General features: G+C 44.5%; 1 protein-coding gene across 11 annotated transcripts in view; it reads right to left on the bottom strand.

The window, feature by feature from the left end:
* CD44 (CD44 molecule (Indian blood group)) overlaps window positions 1-15,950 on the bottom strand; it is an 84,078-nt gene extending 68,128 nt beyond the window's left edge. For 2 of the 11 annotated variants that reach the window (XM_040980104.1, XM_040980107.1), the window contains exon 1: window positions 15,682-15,931. In XM_040980104.1, the coding sequence (XP_040836038.1) occupies window positions 15,682-15,754 (73 nt within the window). In that variant the 5' untranslated portion in view covers window positions 15,755-15,931. Of the gene's footprint in view, window positions 1-15,681 lie in introns of all 11 variants that reach the window. The other 9 variants (XM_040980096.1, XM_040980097.1, XM_040980098.1 and 6 more) reach the window with 9 other exon arrangements.
* Between the last annotated feature and the right edge of the window lie 373 nt (window positions 15,951-16,323).

Raw genomic sequence — 16,323 nt, 5'->3', positions numbered from 1 at the left:
CGTGTCTCCTGTGTGTACTATCTGTGAGGTGTGTCTTCTCAAAAACAGGTTGAGGGTGTGGCTCAGGAACACAGAAGCTTAGCAGTGCCTTTTTTCCTTTAGCCCAGAAATGTGTCAATCACTATACCACTGGATGACAACTCACTGGAGTCTCACTCATTATAGTAGATATTGTTAAATGCAAAAAGGCTATTCTAACTGAAACCTAACCGTGTTCAGAAACCCTAAACTTGTGCTTTGGAGGAGGTGAGGCCAGACTCCCAGCATCAGCAAGCAGATCATCTTTGATATGTCTAAACAATGTTGTCTGAGTTCTTATTACTAGTGGTAGGTCAAGTGTGGGCATGATTCCAATCACTCAATGAGAAGTCAATTCAGGACTTCTGACAAAATCAACACTTTGTTTTTAAAAATAGACGCTTCTAAGTAAGTGTTGCGTCCTCTGCTATTGGTTACTGATCATTTTTCATAAGATGCCTGAAACTGGGTAGCGGTTTCAGAGCACAGGGGGAGTTCTAGACCACAGGAAGACACCAGGAGTGGCAGAATGGAAAGTTGAGGGTTTGGGGGGGGGGGGGAAAGTCCAGATCTTGATAGTATCATTGAGCTCCTGGAATTATCCTGTGCCCAGACTTCTTATTGGAGATAACATATTATGATAACGGGTTGTTCTGTACAGAAATCTTCCACTGATAGTTATTGATAGGGGCTACCACGATGCACGTGATGGGAAGCAATCACAGAGTTCAATGTACAGATGATGTTCAAATATGACAGTTATAACTCTATTTTGTGTCTCCTATCCAAATTGGCACATTTGAGCAAAAGTGGGTAAAAAGGACGGTATCATTTGGAGGGGATAGCCCAAAATCTGTCCTTAGGCACAACACAGAGTTGTTTACCACTGATTGTGGCAATTACCTGTTGTTTATGCTTTACCAATTGCTTAATATTTTTATTATGTCTATTCTTATACCTGATTTGTTTTCTTACCACACTTGGCCCACTCTTCCGAATAAATCTACTCTCATCATCTCCAAGAAATCATTCACAGCAAAGGAGACAAACAACTAAGGCTCATGTAGCAAAATGGCCAAGCATCCATATCCCAGAGCTCTGAAGCTGTTCACTTTGGGCCCAAGAACTACAGCAGCTTGATCACTGAAAGTCATCCTAAAAACCAACACATACATACTTACTACTCAAACTCTGGGCCCAAGATTCAGCCACAGAACCAAGTCCCTTCCAACACAATGGATGAAATTTCACTGTAAATGAAGCCTAAGCATTCAAAATCCCTAAGGAAGTTGTAAATTTTTCTCACTGGTCTTGTCTTCACCATGTGACATTTTTCCTTTTTCAGAGCAATTTTGTTTCCACCACAGACTATTACAGGGTAGATGTTTTTTTTTTAAAAGGACTTTAAGAAGTTTGTGGAGGAAAACTTTTTTTTCTCACTTGTTAAGATGACTCGAATGTGAGGCAGTGGACAAGGGGCTATTCTGGTTGCCGTGAGGTGCTCTGCCCTCCGTGCATGAGATTATTTCTTGGTACTGAGAGCAACTAGTACTCTGAGAAGTCCAACAAGTAGGATCTGCAAGGAACTGTAAAGAATGTTGCAAACACAGTTGATGTGATTCACCCTACAGGTCTCGGGAAACCTAGATCATTTTCAACCTCTCTGTTTTAAAGTCCCATGCTTCTCCTTCATAACACTTACCACCATGTAATTAAATAAAGGCATTATTAGTTGTCTACAGTCTTTCTGGGCAGACTGAAAACTTGACAAGAGAAGAGATTATGCATCTCTTGCTTAAAGCTATATCCCCAGAGCATGATAGTAGAATACCTACTTGCGTTCAGTCAACACGTGTTGAGTAAACAATTCAATCATTTGAAGTCCATCAATTGTTAATGTAATTCTTTTTTTTTTTTTACAAGGATTCGCTCTCTTTATTTTTTTGAGTTCCTGTAGTTAATGTAATTCTTAGGAGGCTCAGAAAGGTTAGGCAAAGCCCAAGCTAGATTGCTATGGGTCTCCTGGCTAATAAATGAGGATTACATCACAATGGATTTTTAAAATTTTTAACAATAAATGTGCAAGACAGCCACATAATAAACTAGCCCCTACTGCACTGAGAGCTGTAGTAAAGTGTAAGCATCATTTCTTATCATGCCACTGCAAAACTGGCACTTTTTGCCTTCCTCTCTTGGCATGATCAGCATGCTGTCCTCTTGACTGCACCTTTTCTGTCACCTCAGAGTGAAATGCAAAGAGGACAGAACTGGGAATCACAAGACTGGGGTTTTGCAACTGACTAGTTGTGTGACCTTGAGCAAGTCACTCACAACCCTTGAGGCTTTTTCCTTTCCTTATCTGCCCAACAAAATAAAGGGATTACATAGTTTTCAAAGCACTTGTCCATTCTGACATCTTTGCCTCTTTGTCACCACACCAGGTCACTAACTTAAGGTCCTTCTCGGATTCCTCTTCCCCCTCTTAGGATCCATACTGTGGTGATGGCTGCTTGGAACCAGCTCCGCTTGCACCTTTCAAGCTGAACCAACAGCCCTAGCAAAGCATCAGGGAAACATGCTACCTCTTTTCTCTAACACTTTTATTAAGCTATCCCACAAGAGAATTGAGAATTGCCTTGGCAGAGCATCCCCGCCTCCTGCTAGTCTGGGTGGATTGGCTTGCCTCAGGAAACGGCACAACCAAGAAGCCCAGAGCCAATACAGGCTCCCCCAGATAAGGAGAGGATGGCAGCTCTGAGGAGATTGGTGAGCATTCCAAAGAATACAGTTTCAATGATTGGGGTCAGCCAGCAACAGGAGACACAGATAAAGGCGAAAGTGGCCTTAAGTAATAATAGGACCTTGTAGTTTTGCATCACGTGCTTCTGCTTACCAGCACAAAACACTTTCACACCAGCAGGCAAAGGTGGAGAGGTCTAGGGGTGGCAGAGGTATTATTATCCCTAGGTGGTTCACACAGTATATTGTAGCATTAGACAGATAAAGCCAGTAGCCCAAGGTCACACAATTAGACTTTCATAGGGTGGGAATTAGAGCAGAGTGTCCTAATCTTACCCAGGGGCTATTTCCAGTAGACTCTCGATGGAGCTTTTTGTTTATACTTTGGTTCTATCTTATCTTACCTGCCCAAGCAATGAGCCTACTTTTTCCCCTTGGGGATAAGTAGTAGGGAAACTTGAGTGGCCCAGAGTGGGCTAGCCAGGTTGAGCTCAGAATCCAATGGTTCTTGACTTGGATGCTAGGAGTAGGACCCAGTCTGGGAAATGTTGCTATTTTTGCAGTTGAGAGGCACTGGAGAACTCCCAATGACAGCTGAGAATGCAGAGGCTCCAGGGCTGATAGAAGTTGTAATTAATGTGTGCATACAGTTCTTTCATCTTCAAAGGCTTCCCCTATCGCTCCATGGGTGAGGCATCATTTTTGTCTTCTCAATTTGCAGATGGAGAAGCTGATAGGAAGAAGGGGCCTTCTGCCAGGAAGTTTGCCGCTTGCTGAAACAGAGGTGATTCCTGGTTCCCAGAATCCAACTTCACTTGGGGCAATGAGAAGACAGAATCATAACAGAAGGTTCCAGCAACTTAAAAGATTCCTCTGGGTGAGATATTGTCTTTCTGCTGATACAGAAAGTGCGGTGTCTATGGTATGGCTGCTAGCTAGACTCAAGAATGGCTGAAGTCACAAAGAATTCTACACAAAAATATAGGACAACACACAAGTATTAGAGCGGGTGTTTGTTAATTTTTCTTATTTTGCCCATTGCAGACATCACTAATAGATCACAGTTTTATAGCTGAGGTAAGGTTTGACTTCTTGGTATAGCACTCCAAGCAACCCCTAATTATCAATGCGAAATCTCACCCAAGAGCTAAAATCTATTTTGCTATTCACTGCTGTACAGATTCACACTCCAGTCCAAGCAAGGTTACCAAGGTTCTATCTCTATCAGTATTACAGCTAGTCTGCTTCTGAACTGTTAGTGATGTCTGACAAGTGAGTCATAGAACTTCTGAGTCTCTAAGACAGAACAACTGAATATAGTAGACAATGTCCCTGTAACTTGATTGCCTAGAACCTGTCCAACCTCATCCCTCAGTGTCCTTCAACATAAATTCTCTTCTCCAAGCAGGATGACCTGCCTTCTGACCCTAGTTAACCTACATTTTAAACTTTCAGCACATGCCTCGACCCTTCTCTGGGCACCCCTCTTCTCCGTTCTCTTGGTCTCTTCACTTTCCTACACTCAATTTATCATCAAATCTCTTGAAGTTTTGTTGTATGACCATGGCTTTTTGGAGACTGTTTTTTTCCTGATCTTCCAACGTTCAGTATGTAATAGTCTTATGTAGCTTGTTCCACTTCTTTAACCCTTCATTTGCCAAGCTCTAACCACTCTGAGGACAGAAACTGGCTCTTCTACTTTCCTCACTTTTTTCCACAGTGCCAAATTATGCAACCACCTTAAAGATTTGAATTAATCAAACTGTTAACCATCTTATAATTGGGGAAACAGACAGCCCTCAATGGAAGGACATTGCCAACAGTCATCCTGTGATTAGGATAGAGAAACATTTGCTGACTATTTGTGCATTCTCACCTACAGAATACTGTATCCCTATGATTGCCTGGAGATGCAGATTACTGAACCAAAGCCAGCAATCATTGAAGGGATTGCACATGATCTGAGATTTGAATCCATCTGGGATTTTATATAAGATTAATGGTTGGGGATGCTAACATAGGCTTGAAATAGGTACAAGAAGAATGGACTTCCAAAAGACTGGAGCCCAAACAAGGGATTTAGCCTTTGGCTCACTTAAACAAATTCCCAAGTAATGTAGTTTTTACGACAACTTTTTCTCCCCTCTGAGCATGGGCTTCTCTAGATTTATGGGGAAAAAAATGTATTTGTGGAAATTTGGAAAGCTCTCAGAATAAGCAGGAACTCACTTTCTCACAGGCTTATCCTGCCCAGTGATTTGTTTCACTTATGTGCACACAAATGTATGTGTATATATGTACTATATATTATATGTAATATATAAATAATGAATATATAATATCTAAACAATAAATGTATAATAAATACAACTACTCTATGGAATACTACTCGGCTATTAAAAACAATGAAATATCACCGTTTGCAACCAAGTGCTCCCAATTGGAGACCATTTTGCTCAGTGAAATTAGCCAACCCCAAAAGGACAAATATCATATGTTCGCTCTAATATGAGACAACCTCCCTCGAGAACGCAAAACAAAAACTAAGGTAAACCAACATACACTTGCAATCTCACAAATCAAAAACGTAATGCAACCCAGAATACCAGGAATCAAAGAAAGTCAAAAGAAGGCATCTCTACAACTGAATAAAAGCAGACCCCCGAATGAAACTTCTAAATATATCAAGACAACAGAATGTAAATTTTCTACCTTTGTCGATGCCAGCAACATCATGACCAACATAAAGAGCAGAAAGTTAGAGTCAAGACTGCATTTGATGGAGTGCTTTACTACAAAGCACAGCAAACAATGCAGGGGAGAAATTATAAATGCCCTTTTAAATACTGCTTTTGCTACATTTCATGGGATCTATATTTTTACTTTTAATTTAAATTCTTCAAAATTTTTTTTCTTATTAATTTCTTCAGTGACTCATAGGTCATACAGTAGCATCGCTTTCCACAGGAAGGTTTTTAATTTTCTTTTTCGTTTCTTCAGCGACATATTGGTCATTCAATAGCATGTCATTTAACTTCATGTTGTTGTAAATCTTTAATTACTGTTCCTGCTGTTGATTTTGGTTTATAGATTTTCATCTAAGAGGAAGTATAGTAACTATGTAATAGAAATCACCATAACCAGTTGTGAAGATGCAATACAGTTTGTGTCTCTAGTTCCAAATCAAAGAAATACAAAGAAACTGTTAAACATGTCTTGACAATTGGACACTGGACTGTCTGCCATTGTCCATGCCTACAATGTCAGGGAACACTTAAAGAGCAGAATTGTGGACTTGGGACTATTTATGAAGGCCTATACTACTGTAATAACATGGCAAAAATCAGTGAGGGGAGGAGATTTGGAGAGGTTGGAGGGGAAACTCCAAAGCCTATGGAACTGCATTGTAAAATAGCAACAATTTAAAAAAGAGAGAGAGGATTACAAAGAATTGTCCAGAACCCATAACACTCACTAAAAGGCAATGAGGAAAATTGATTTACCAAACAAGTCTAGAAATTCTATTCATTCAATCAGCCATCCAGATATTCATGAAGCAATTACTTTAACTGGACTTTAACTGTACTTATAGCTGGAGTCTTAGTAAATATAACCATACACCTAGAGCATGGGTTTGTCCCTAAGGAGTTCTACTCACCAGTGAAAGAGAGCAGAGGCTGGTACAGAGCTAAGAGGCATGCCTTGAACTTCCTCTTATTAAGTGAAGACACACGTGTGGGTTTTTACAAAGTGTCTGGGGGAATAACTACTGAACAATAGGGAAAAACAAAATTCACAAAGGAGACCCCAGAGGATGCCCCGACCTTTAAGGCTATTTGTGTGATGACAACCAGTCCCACCACAGAGGAACCACTGCAGAAATAAACCCCAGGCAGATGTTCTCTCCAAGCTTTGATTCTGCATGACCTGTACTCTGGTGCGGGACCTGAGTCCTTGTGCTTTCCTTGCAGGCAACAGATGTAGGCTCTACAACTTACTGTTGGCTGCAAGGTTGATTCATCAGCTGGTTTTCTGTGCAATACAAGAAAGGACTTGATGCTGCTTGGATCTTGCATTTTGGACTTGGCCAACTCAACCTTGGCAACATTTTCATCTCCCATACTAGGCACTGTTAATGTTTTCAGTGTTTGTGATGATTAGGCCAGAATCCTGAGCAAAAATGAGCTTTTAGGCCAAAGGCAGGTGTGTGCTACCTAGAATTACTTGTTGTGCCTTGCATCTTAACAAACACAACCTGGAACACTTATGAAGAGGCTTGAATCATCTCTGTGGTATTTTGGAAAGAAAGTAGGAAACAATGTTGCTTAGTTCTGTGATTGATGGTTGGATCCTTCTAGAAGACTCTGCAGGCCCACTTCAATGCAAAAAGAGGCACTGAAATTGAAACCAACGGGGAATCCTGGAGGAGTTCTTGTCCCTAAGTCCAAAGCCTTGGACCTCTTCCTGCAGACTAAGTTACAGCTCCTGGGGGCTTTTCCTCCTCCCTCCCAAATGGCTTGATTTTTAGCCAAAATACCAAGGGAAAACTCACTTACCTTGCAAAAAGATGCTCACCTGCCGGGACAAATAGGAGCCAGGATATCTTGTTTAGGCTAAGGCTATGAAGAAGAACTATAGCACAACTAGACTGAATTCCTTGTGCCTGATGTACGTAGCTGATTGGTGCTTTCTCAGAACCCCTCCACCCACAGACACGCACCTCCCTCACTAGTTCTAGTTAATGGAAGGCTCTAGAACTAAAGCTATTGTTTTGATTCATTTTCTGTCTTTCTCTGATTACCAACCGGAGTCCTAGGTGATGGAGGAATGCCAATAATCAACCTTCATCTTTTGTCTCGTAACAAACAATGAAGTGATAATGAACAAACAATTCACCATGACTTTCAGCCCTACCTTCTCCCCAGCTTTCCATCCCATAGAAGAGAGTAGAACTTCTATTCAGGGATTGGAATGAATGAGCCACTCAGAGTACATAAGAATGGGAAGAAGTTTCCATTACAGTTTCTTTCTCCTTCATTTTTGTAACTACACCTTCTTGCTTTGGCATTGTGTTTAGAATAGAAAGTCCAAGCCAGTTCTGTGGGTATTAAGACTCCACCCACAGAGAGGTTCCTAACTAGAGAAAGTTTCTAAAAATTTTTTTACTGAGGTTAAAAAAGAAAAACAAGTACCACCAGGTATGATTATTCTTGTCTATTGGAGGTACCTTCAAATCTTAATATACCAAGAAACATTCTACAGTATCTTGATTAAGAATATAAATTCTGGGCGCTGTGTGGTAGCTTAGTGACTAAAGTCCTCGCCTTGCACATGCCAGGATCCTATATGGGCGCTGGATCGTGTCCCTGCAGTCCCACTTCCCATCCAGCTCCCTGCTTGTGGCCTGGGAAAGCAGTCAAGGATGACCCAAAGCCTTGGAATCCTGAACCCACATGGGAAACCTGAAAGAAAGTCCTGGTTCCTGGCTTCTGATTGGCTCAGCTTCCAGCCATTGAGGCTGCTTGGGGAATGAATCATCAGATGGAAGATCTTCTCTGTTTTTCCTCCTCTCTATATATCTGACTTTACAATAAAGTAAAATAAATCTTTTCTTAAAAGGAATATGAATTCTGTAAGATCACTTGCATTTGAATGCCAGTTCTTTCACTGATCAATTGTATGGCTTTGACCATGTTACTTAGACATTCAGTCTCATCACATGTAAAAGACAGGTAATGTGGCATAACCTTCCTAGGTCTGGTGCACCGATGAAACATGCTAGTGTGTAGGAAACAACTGGGATGGCGCTATTTGCTACTGTTACTAACAGTGCTCATAGACTCACAAAAACAGACTGCTCTCTGCAAAGAAACAAGCCCCAAAGATGCAAGAGCTCGAAAAAAGGGGGGAGTGGGGAATGTATTTTCACCATCCAAAGAAACTTGCAATGACACAATTGCAAATGCTACTGCTCTTTGTGAAAAAAACTCTCTCCCCCTGGAGTTTTGCAATGAACCTTTACTCTCAAAAGCTGAAGACTCAAGAAAGGTTTTGAGTTCTGAGTTTAGCAAATCACCTCCTGGGTCACTCAAGCCTTCCCCATCCACTGGAGATCTGTGTGCCCACACTTGCCCTTAAGAGGACATTTACCCCCTGAAGACACACCCCTGGGGCAACCCATTCCTGCCTCTAGGAGTTTCTCTCCCAGCCCCAACACCTATGTCCTCACTCGGTTCCTGAGTCTCACCAGACAGACAATCCATGGGAAGGCAGGACCTGTCCTGTCTGGCAAGCTCCCAGGAGAAGAGGTGTGATTTGCCTTACCAGTGTGGTTCCACATCAGGTGCCAGGCTGCCCTGCAGAGCTGCTCCTTTGGAAGCTAGCCAACTGAACAGCAGCTTGATGGTGATCCACCAGACCCGCAGAAAAGGCCAGAACTTTCAGTGATGCATTATGCTCTCCCACTTTTGCCACCTCCAGAAGAGGAGGTTAGAGAACTATGAACCTCCCACTTAAGGGTTCCAACCTGACACCTACCCTGTCTGGAGCTGGGGAGTGCTGTGGTTTGAGGCTTAACTTTGGGGTTGCTGTCATCATTCTACCAGGCTCCCTCTCCCTTCTTGGCCCAACCACCAAGAAATCTGTCCTTACACCAGCATCCACAGCAGCCAAAGCCACAATCCTATGTGTGTACTCTCTATTTGGAAAAACCCAATATGAGCCCTGTGGTGGATGGATGGTCAACCAGGAGTCCTCTTTGGCCTTGTCCCAAGTAACACAGTCATCCACCACTGTTACCATTTACAACATAAAAATGTCTGCAACCTAAGGACACTGGCCAGCGTGCTTCTGTCTATGGGGATATGGTTATGTCTATATTCTGTACACTTGTTCCAGGTCAACAATTGTCAGCAACCATAGACTATCACTGGGCCCAGAGATCACAAAAAAATGAATACAACATGATCCCCCTAGATGGTAAATACAAGAAGACATGTTGAGCTTTTGTTAGAGTTTTTCTCCTCTATGGAGAATGTGGATGTTTTTAGCAATTCTTGGTACCATCAACTCACACCAAATGACCTTACGTGCTTCTATAGTGAATCTTTAAGGCAGCCAACTGGAACTCTGAGAATGGAATGCCACCTTCTCAGCAATGAGGCTATGGGATGGTTGCCATCCTATTGCACTTGTGATCCTCAGAAGACAGAGGTTTAGCCACACTCTCATTAGCTTGGCACTATCTGTGTGTACTGTCAGTTTCTGCAACCCAGAATGGGAGACGATACTATCAGATCATCATATGTAGAGATACTGCCTCATGTCCTGAAATGCATAGGGCACCTCCTCTTGACCCAACAAAGAATTGCCTGATCCATTCCAACGGTGTGGAGGCTGCCTTCACCAGATGGTGAGATCCTCTGGGAAAAGGACTGGTGACTGACTACATCCTGATAATTTACTCTCCAGCTCTAACTATTGGGTGTATTGAGTGTTTGGCACATAAATGTTGGATATTTTCCCAAGTTAATTAACTCGGTCAAGAGCAAGGTAGCAGAAATAGACGCATCCCTTGCTCATTTCCTCTCCATGCACTCAAATACTATCTTGCCCACACTGCTGCCTACTTTCCCATGCCTTTGGTGACTGCTGAAGGCCTCCTTGCCTCATCTCAGATCTACAATGTTATTAGCTTTGCATTGTGAACTGCCCAAGCTGTGACTCAATGGCGCTGGATTACACATTGAGAACCACTAGATTCGTGAATGTAAGGCTATACTTTTGTACTAAATTCTGCTGAGTACTCAACACAGTGTAGGACCCCCATAAGAATGAATGACAGATTTGGGGATGGCCTTATGGTGTAACAAGCTAAACCACCACCTGCAATGTTGGTATCCTGAATATAGGCCATAGTTCAAATCCCAGCCACTTTACTTCAGATCCTGTTCCCTCCTAATGTACCTAGAAAAGCAATGATAGATGGTTCAAGTCCTTGGGCCTCTGCAACTACATGGGAGTCCTGGATGAACCTCAGGGCTCCTGGCATTTCCCTAGCGTAGTCTTAACCATTACTCTCATTTAGGAAATGAAGCAGAAGATAGAAGGTCTCTCCCTTTCTGTAACTGTGCCCTTCAAATAAATAAAATAAATATGCATTAAAAAGATGACAGATCAGTCATACTTGCATGCCTAATAGCACATATGTTCAGATACATGTACTAACATAGCTACAGACATACTCATAGAGCGGTTACGTCTCCATCTAGCAAACAAGAACCAAACAAGAACTTCACACACTGAGTTCAAGAAATAGCAGGAGAATATTAAACATTTCTTTTTGAAGTGTACACATTTTCTGAATTGTGTATCAAGTCATTCAGACCCTGCATTGAGTAAGAAGTTGTAAAGGTGTGAAATTTTTATGCAAGAAGCCTTACAAAATGAATCCACACATTTTTTTTCTGTATAAAGCTATGTAAACATTTCATCAAAACGCATAGCATGTGCCAATTGGTCAAGTGCTTCTATAGCTAAGATCCTAATTCTTCCGGAATACCTGGAATGCACACTGACTGCATGCATACACTCGGAACGCCAGCCCCTGGTAAACTGTGCTGGCCTCTCAACTTTTGGCTGTCCCGTTTGGGGCAGTGCACTAAGAAAGGAAAATTTCACCCTGCTGAGTGAGTAGAATGTGGATTCCATATTGCAGGTGGGAGGCATTGACCTAGCCTTGCAATTCTAAAGAACATTTGTCTTCTTCCCTTTCAAGCAGAAACACAAAGGAAACTGAGTCATCAGCTTCTGGTGGTGCAAACCCCAGAATTTCTCTTTGAGACAGTAAAGATTCCCCTTTGAAAGCTGCACTATGTGTGGCAGCATCTGCCACCTGCTGCAGCTCATTCTTTCACAAGAACCGCTTCCTTTTCAGGCCCTGGGTGGAGTCAGCTAAAATGGAGGTGCTGGGCAACACAACTGAAGCTGATAACTTGTCCCAACCCCAAACTCACTCCCAGCCAGGGTTGGCCGCTGGGGAGGCTTGGCTTACATCCCACCCACTCCCCTCTACCAGAGGACCCCAGCCTGGAGCCTCTGACACTGCAGCAGGGATATGTGAAACCTCCCTTGGTTGGCCACTGTCACCTATTGTTCCTCACTGGGTTTCAGTTGAAGATCCCTGAATTTACTAGAGAGCCATGTCAGCCTGGGTCCTGCAAGACTTCTTCCCAGGGCACATGCAGCTGCTGATGAGCATGTGACAATAGTTTCTCAAGGTCATTGCATCTGAAGCACTTGCAGGGTCAGCGCAACCGCCTCTGCAAGGCCTTCCTTCATTTTCTGAAAGAGAGCATTGCCCTAACTTGTCTCTTAGACAAGAAACAGCCACTTTTTTTTCCTGCCCTGCAAATGAGAGCATGTCTAGAAGGGCAGCTGGCTTCAGATAAGGAAATTGACTTATTTTAGAAGCAAATTACTAGGTTGGCATCCCTGACAGCTGTGGCCAAGCCTGGGGAGACAAAGACCAGGCCCAGACAGGGCAAAACAGCTAAGAGTCTACAGCCTGCCAGCAGGGGCAGGAAGAGAAGCCACTCTCCCCATACTTCACCTGCACTAGTGTCGTAGAACTGGAGAACTAGAGGACCCGAAGAGTGAGAAAACAACCCTCAATTCTCCAAATCCTCCACAACTACTGTAATAAATGGAAGAATTGCAGATGTTGGATTCAAACAGGGAAAATTTCAACTGGGGGAATCCCGGCTCTACCACTTGGTCTGTGGGTGAGTCACGCGTTGTCTCTGAAGCTCCCTCCCTCTATCTGGCAAATGGAGTGTAGCATAGTAATTCATAAGGCTGCTCAGAGGCTTACATAAGAGAATCTTGCCAACCGTTGACTTAATGCCTAGCACACAGTGGTGCTCATTAAGTGGTGTTTCCTAGGGCTTTAGGAATCCACTTTACTCAAGACCATACAGCACAATAGTAGAGTGCCAGGTTTTTTAAAATGGGTGCTCCTAAGCATCCAATGATGTGCTAGAAGTCCCACAAAATCTTCCCAGTGCATCAGCTAAGAAATATAGAAGATTATTCTGAAATATACAAGGTTTATACTAAACACACAGGATTTATTGCTTAACCTGCACGAGCACATGGTGGAGTAACCTATGGAACTGTAAGGCGTGTCTAGTAGGCCACACCCTTCCTGCCCATTGCAGGGGTGGGTGCCAGAATCTGCCATACTCAACTTTGGGGTATTTCCTAGACCAAATGTGGGAAAACACCCTGCCCTAACATCCTAACAAGTCTTGAGAGGGAAAGTTATTCCTTCCCCTCCCTTATTCAGGGCCTTTCATCTCCTTGGGAAAAAAAAAAAAGAAGGATTTTTCTAAACAATCCTTAGAGTCTCTATCTTTGAATCCGCGACAATGATTCAGAAAATATTTCTTGAATGAATGAAAGGGAATCAGTCATAATCTAGGAATTTCATAATGGCCAACCACCCCTCCTACATGGGGAAATTTGGAAGAAAATGGAACTTTTTCCTGCTGACTACCGTCAGAGCACATGTCTATGTCACCATATATTTCCAAGGAAGTAGATGTCCAATGTGTGACTGCCAATCATGGAACTAATTAGTGTTAACCCCAGCAGGGATGGAATTTCCTTCCTGGTCCCTCCACGTGGGAAAATACAGCCATAGGTCTAACTCTCAAGGAGAATCAGTGAGAGCAGAAAGTGCCTGCCACTCCCAGCCTGGGAGCTACCAGACACGATCCTATTTCCCAACACCAGGAGCACAACTGCCTGGCAATGGCAAGAAGAAATAGGTGCTTGGAGGGGCAGGTTCATCAAAGACCACTTTCTTCCTGCCACAGGCTCAACAAAGCTGTTCTTCAACTCAGAGTTCCTACCTCCAAAACAGCTGAACTATCATTGGCCATTTCTCTACCTTTGGTTTTTGTATACCAAGACCGGGTGTTTCTTTTTCCTCCCCCGAAGCCTTGATTCCTGCCCGTTTTCCCTTTGTCCTCTACAGCCCATCACTCCCCAAAGTGAAGCAAGTCCTTTCTCTCCTTCCCCTATCTTCCTGCCCAGCACCGGACCTTCTATTAAGTCACATCTCCTTTCCAGGTCTCAGTTCCTTCTGAACAGCTTTCTGAGTACATAAAAGCCAGTGCTCAGGCAGTTACCATCACGGTGCTTCCTGCCATGGACACTACTCCAAGGAGAGCTGAAGAACCCACAGGGAGAACCTTAAGGCTAAAGGCAATGCCAAATACTTGACGGTAGAGCCCTTTAGAAGAAGCAGAGAGACAGGCTGGAAGGAATCAGGAGTCAGAACACACTGGAGACAAAGCAAAGACAAGAGGGCAAAGAGAGGCAGCATAGCCACTTAGGCAATCCTACAGAACTATCCCCTACCCTTTTTCTCTGAGGTCAGGCCCCAGTGTTCTCCTCTATACTCCCACGCTGAGCCTTTCTGTCTTTCAAGGACCTGCTGGAGCTCCAGTTTCCAGAGCCTCCCCTAAGGTCTTTGGTCCACCAAAGCCCCTCCTCTCCTAGTTTGCCTGTCCCACTGAGTGGAACATACTCTACGCCTTGCCTTTGGAATTCACAACCAACGCACGCTGGTCTGTGTGAGCATCAACACTCACTGAAAATTCTCCAGTCTTTGTTTCCCTCCCGGAAAACAGATCCAGCCACAGGGCACTTCCCAATAGGCCGTTATGAGAGTAAAAAGAGATAGCACAGGTCAATGACGTGCACAGTGAGCATGTGCACTCGATGGTGGCTAGTGTTGTTCTTGCTATTATTACGACTGCTATCGTTGCTTCTGCTCTGGGACTGAAGCTCTAGGTCCTCATCTCTGTTCACAGAAAGTCTCAATGTGGGATTGTGGCTTTGGCTTTCCTGGATACCCCGAATTGAGTTTAGTAAACACTTGCTGAATATTATTAGCTACAGATGGGCCTGTCTTAATGACACAGCTGGCGCTTGTTAAAAGAAGAAATAATTTTGCTAGTGATAAGCAAATCAGCCATGTAACTATCAGCACATATACAGACAAAGAAAAGGAGCGCTTGGAGTTGAGCCACGCTGGGATATCTCACACACTGCATGCCACTCTGTGGCTACTGACAGGCACCAGTCCTATTTGCTTGGGATATTGGAACCCCAGCTCTGAGGCCCTTCCTACTCAACTGGAATTCTGACTCTCCTTGTGGGGCTGAGGGTGCTAGGCAGGCAGCAGGAGCCACATTACTGTCTGCATTTCCCAAACCTGATTGGCAGAAACAGAAGGTTGGCAGAGTTAGGCAGCCGCCCAGGCATTGCCTCTCTTATTCACACCCCATGCCCCAGGCTGGAATCTCAGGCACACAGAACCTCGATTCAGAGGGCTCATTCAAGTTGAAGGCTAGGGTGGTCAGGGCTGGGGGTCAGACTGTAAGATCTTGGAACCCAGGCTCTTAGGGCAGCCACTAGGACACAAGACCCCTTTTCGGGAAGCTCAAGTCCTCCCATTCCTCCTTACTGATCATTTCTGTGGCCACCCTGCCCAGAGCTCCTACTTCTGTCCCAGCACCGGTCCGCATCCCTGCCACCGTCTTGCGGCTGCAAGCATCCAGCAGTACAGTTAACTCTCTGCCATGTGATCCAGTTTCAGAGTCCTCACCCAAATCTTGAGAAGGCAGCCTTTCCTGGCAGCTTTCTGCTCTCCTTCTTTTCCTCCCAGAGAAATGGTGCTTCCCACCGACAGACTCGTCTGCAGCTTAGCACACTCTCCAGCTCTGCTTTCTTGAACCCAGTCCGTGACCCTTGTTACGCACTTAACTCGGTTTTCGCAAGGGGCTCCAGCAGAGCTAGTAGTCCACACACCCCAGGTAGCCCAGCTGCTGTTCCCGAACTAAGGCGGGCACTCACCGATATGCATCTGTGCCAGGCTCAGCTGCACGAGGCAGAGTCCCCACGCTGTGCGCCACCAGAACTTGTCCATGGTGTATCCGAGTAAGCTGAGAGCGGTTGCCGCTGCGGGGTTCCCGGGAACGGGACAGGCTCCAGCAGAAGACAGGGCACGGTAGGCGGATCGAGGTTGTCAGAGGCGGGGGACCTGGGCAATGAGGCCGCCTCGGAAGTTAGGCAGTTTTTATTCAAGAGTTTGAAAGAGTGACCTAAGAGGGAGGGAGCGAGCACAGGACACACCCAAGCGAGGGGCTGTGACTAAAGGCGGCAGCGGAGGTTTAAAGACGTACCAGCCCTCCGTGGCGCAGCCCTTCGCCCCTGCCTGCTTTTCCACTGAACTGGAAACCCCGGTTGCCTGCGGACTCCCAGCGCTCCGGGTCACACAGATTCTCTGCACTAGCCTGCCTGTCTCGCCAACTGGGATAAGCGAGCCCCTAAAACCTCAAGCCACTTTCTTCAGCTTCTGCCTCTCCCTTCCTGCTAGATTTCTTTATTGTGTTTGACTTGGGGAGGCTCTTGGGTCTCGCAGGCAGGTGGATGTCCTGCACACAGTTGGGACCCTGGCTAGTCCTGCACTGAAAGGTGAAGAGTTGGAGTGGAGGA

This window comes from Ochotona curzoniae, unplaced genomic scaffold (genome assembly GCF_017591425.1).
Source record: "Ochotona curzoniae isolate NIBS_2020 unplaced genomic scaffold, NIBS_Ocur_1.0 contig_3432, whole genome shotgun sequence".
Taxonomy (NCBI): domain Eukaryota; kingdom Metazoa; phylum Chordata; class Mammalia; order Lagomorpha; family Ochotonidae; genus Ochotona; species Ochotona curzoniae.
Note: the sequence above shows the minus strand (reverse complement) of the source record. Positions and strands in the feature narration are given on the sequence as shown.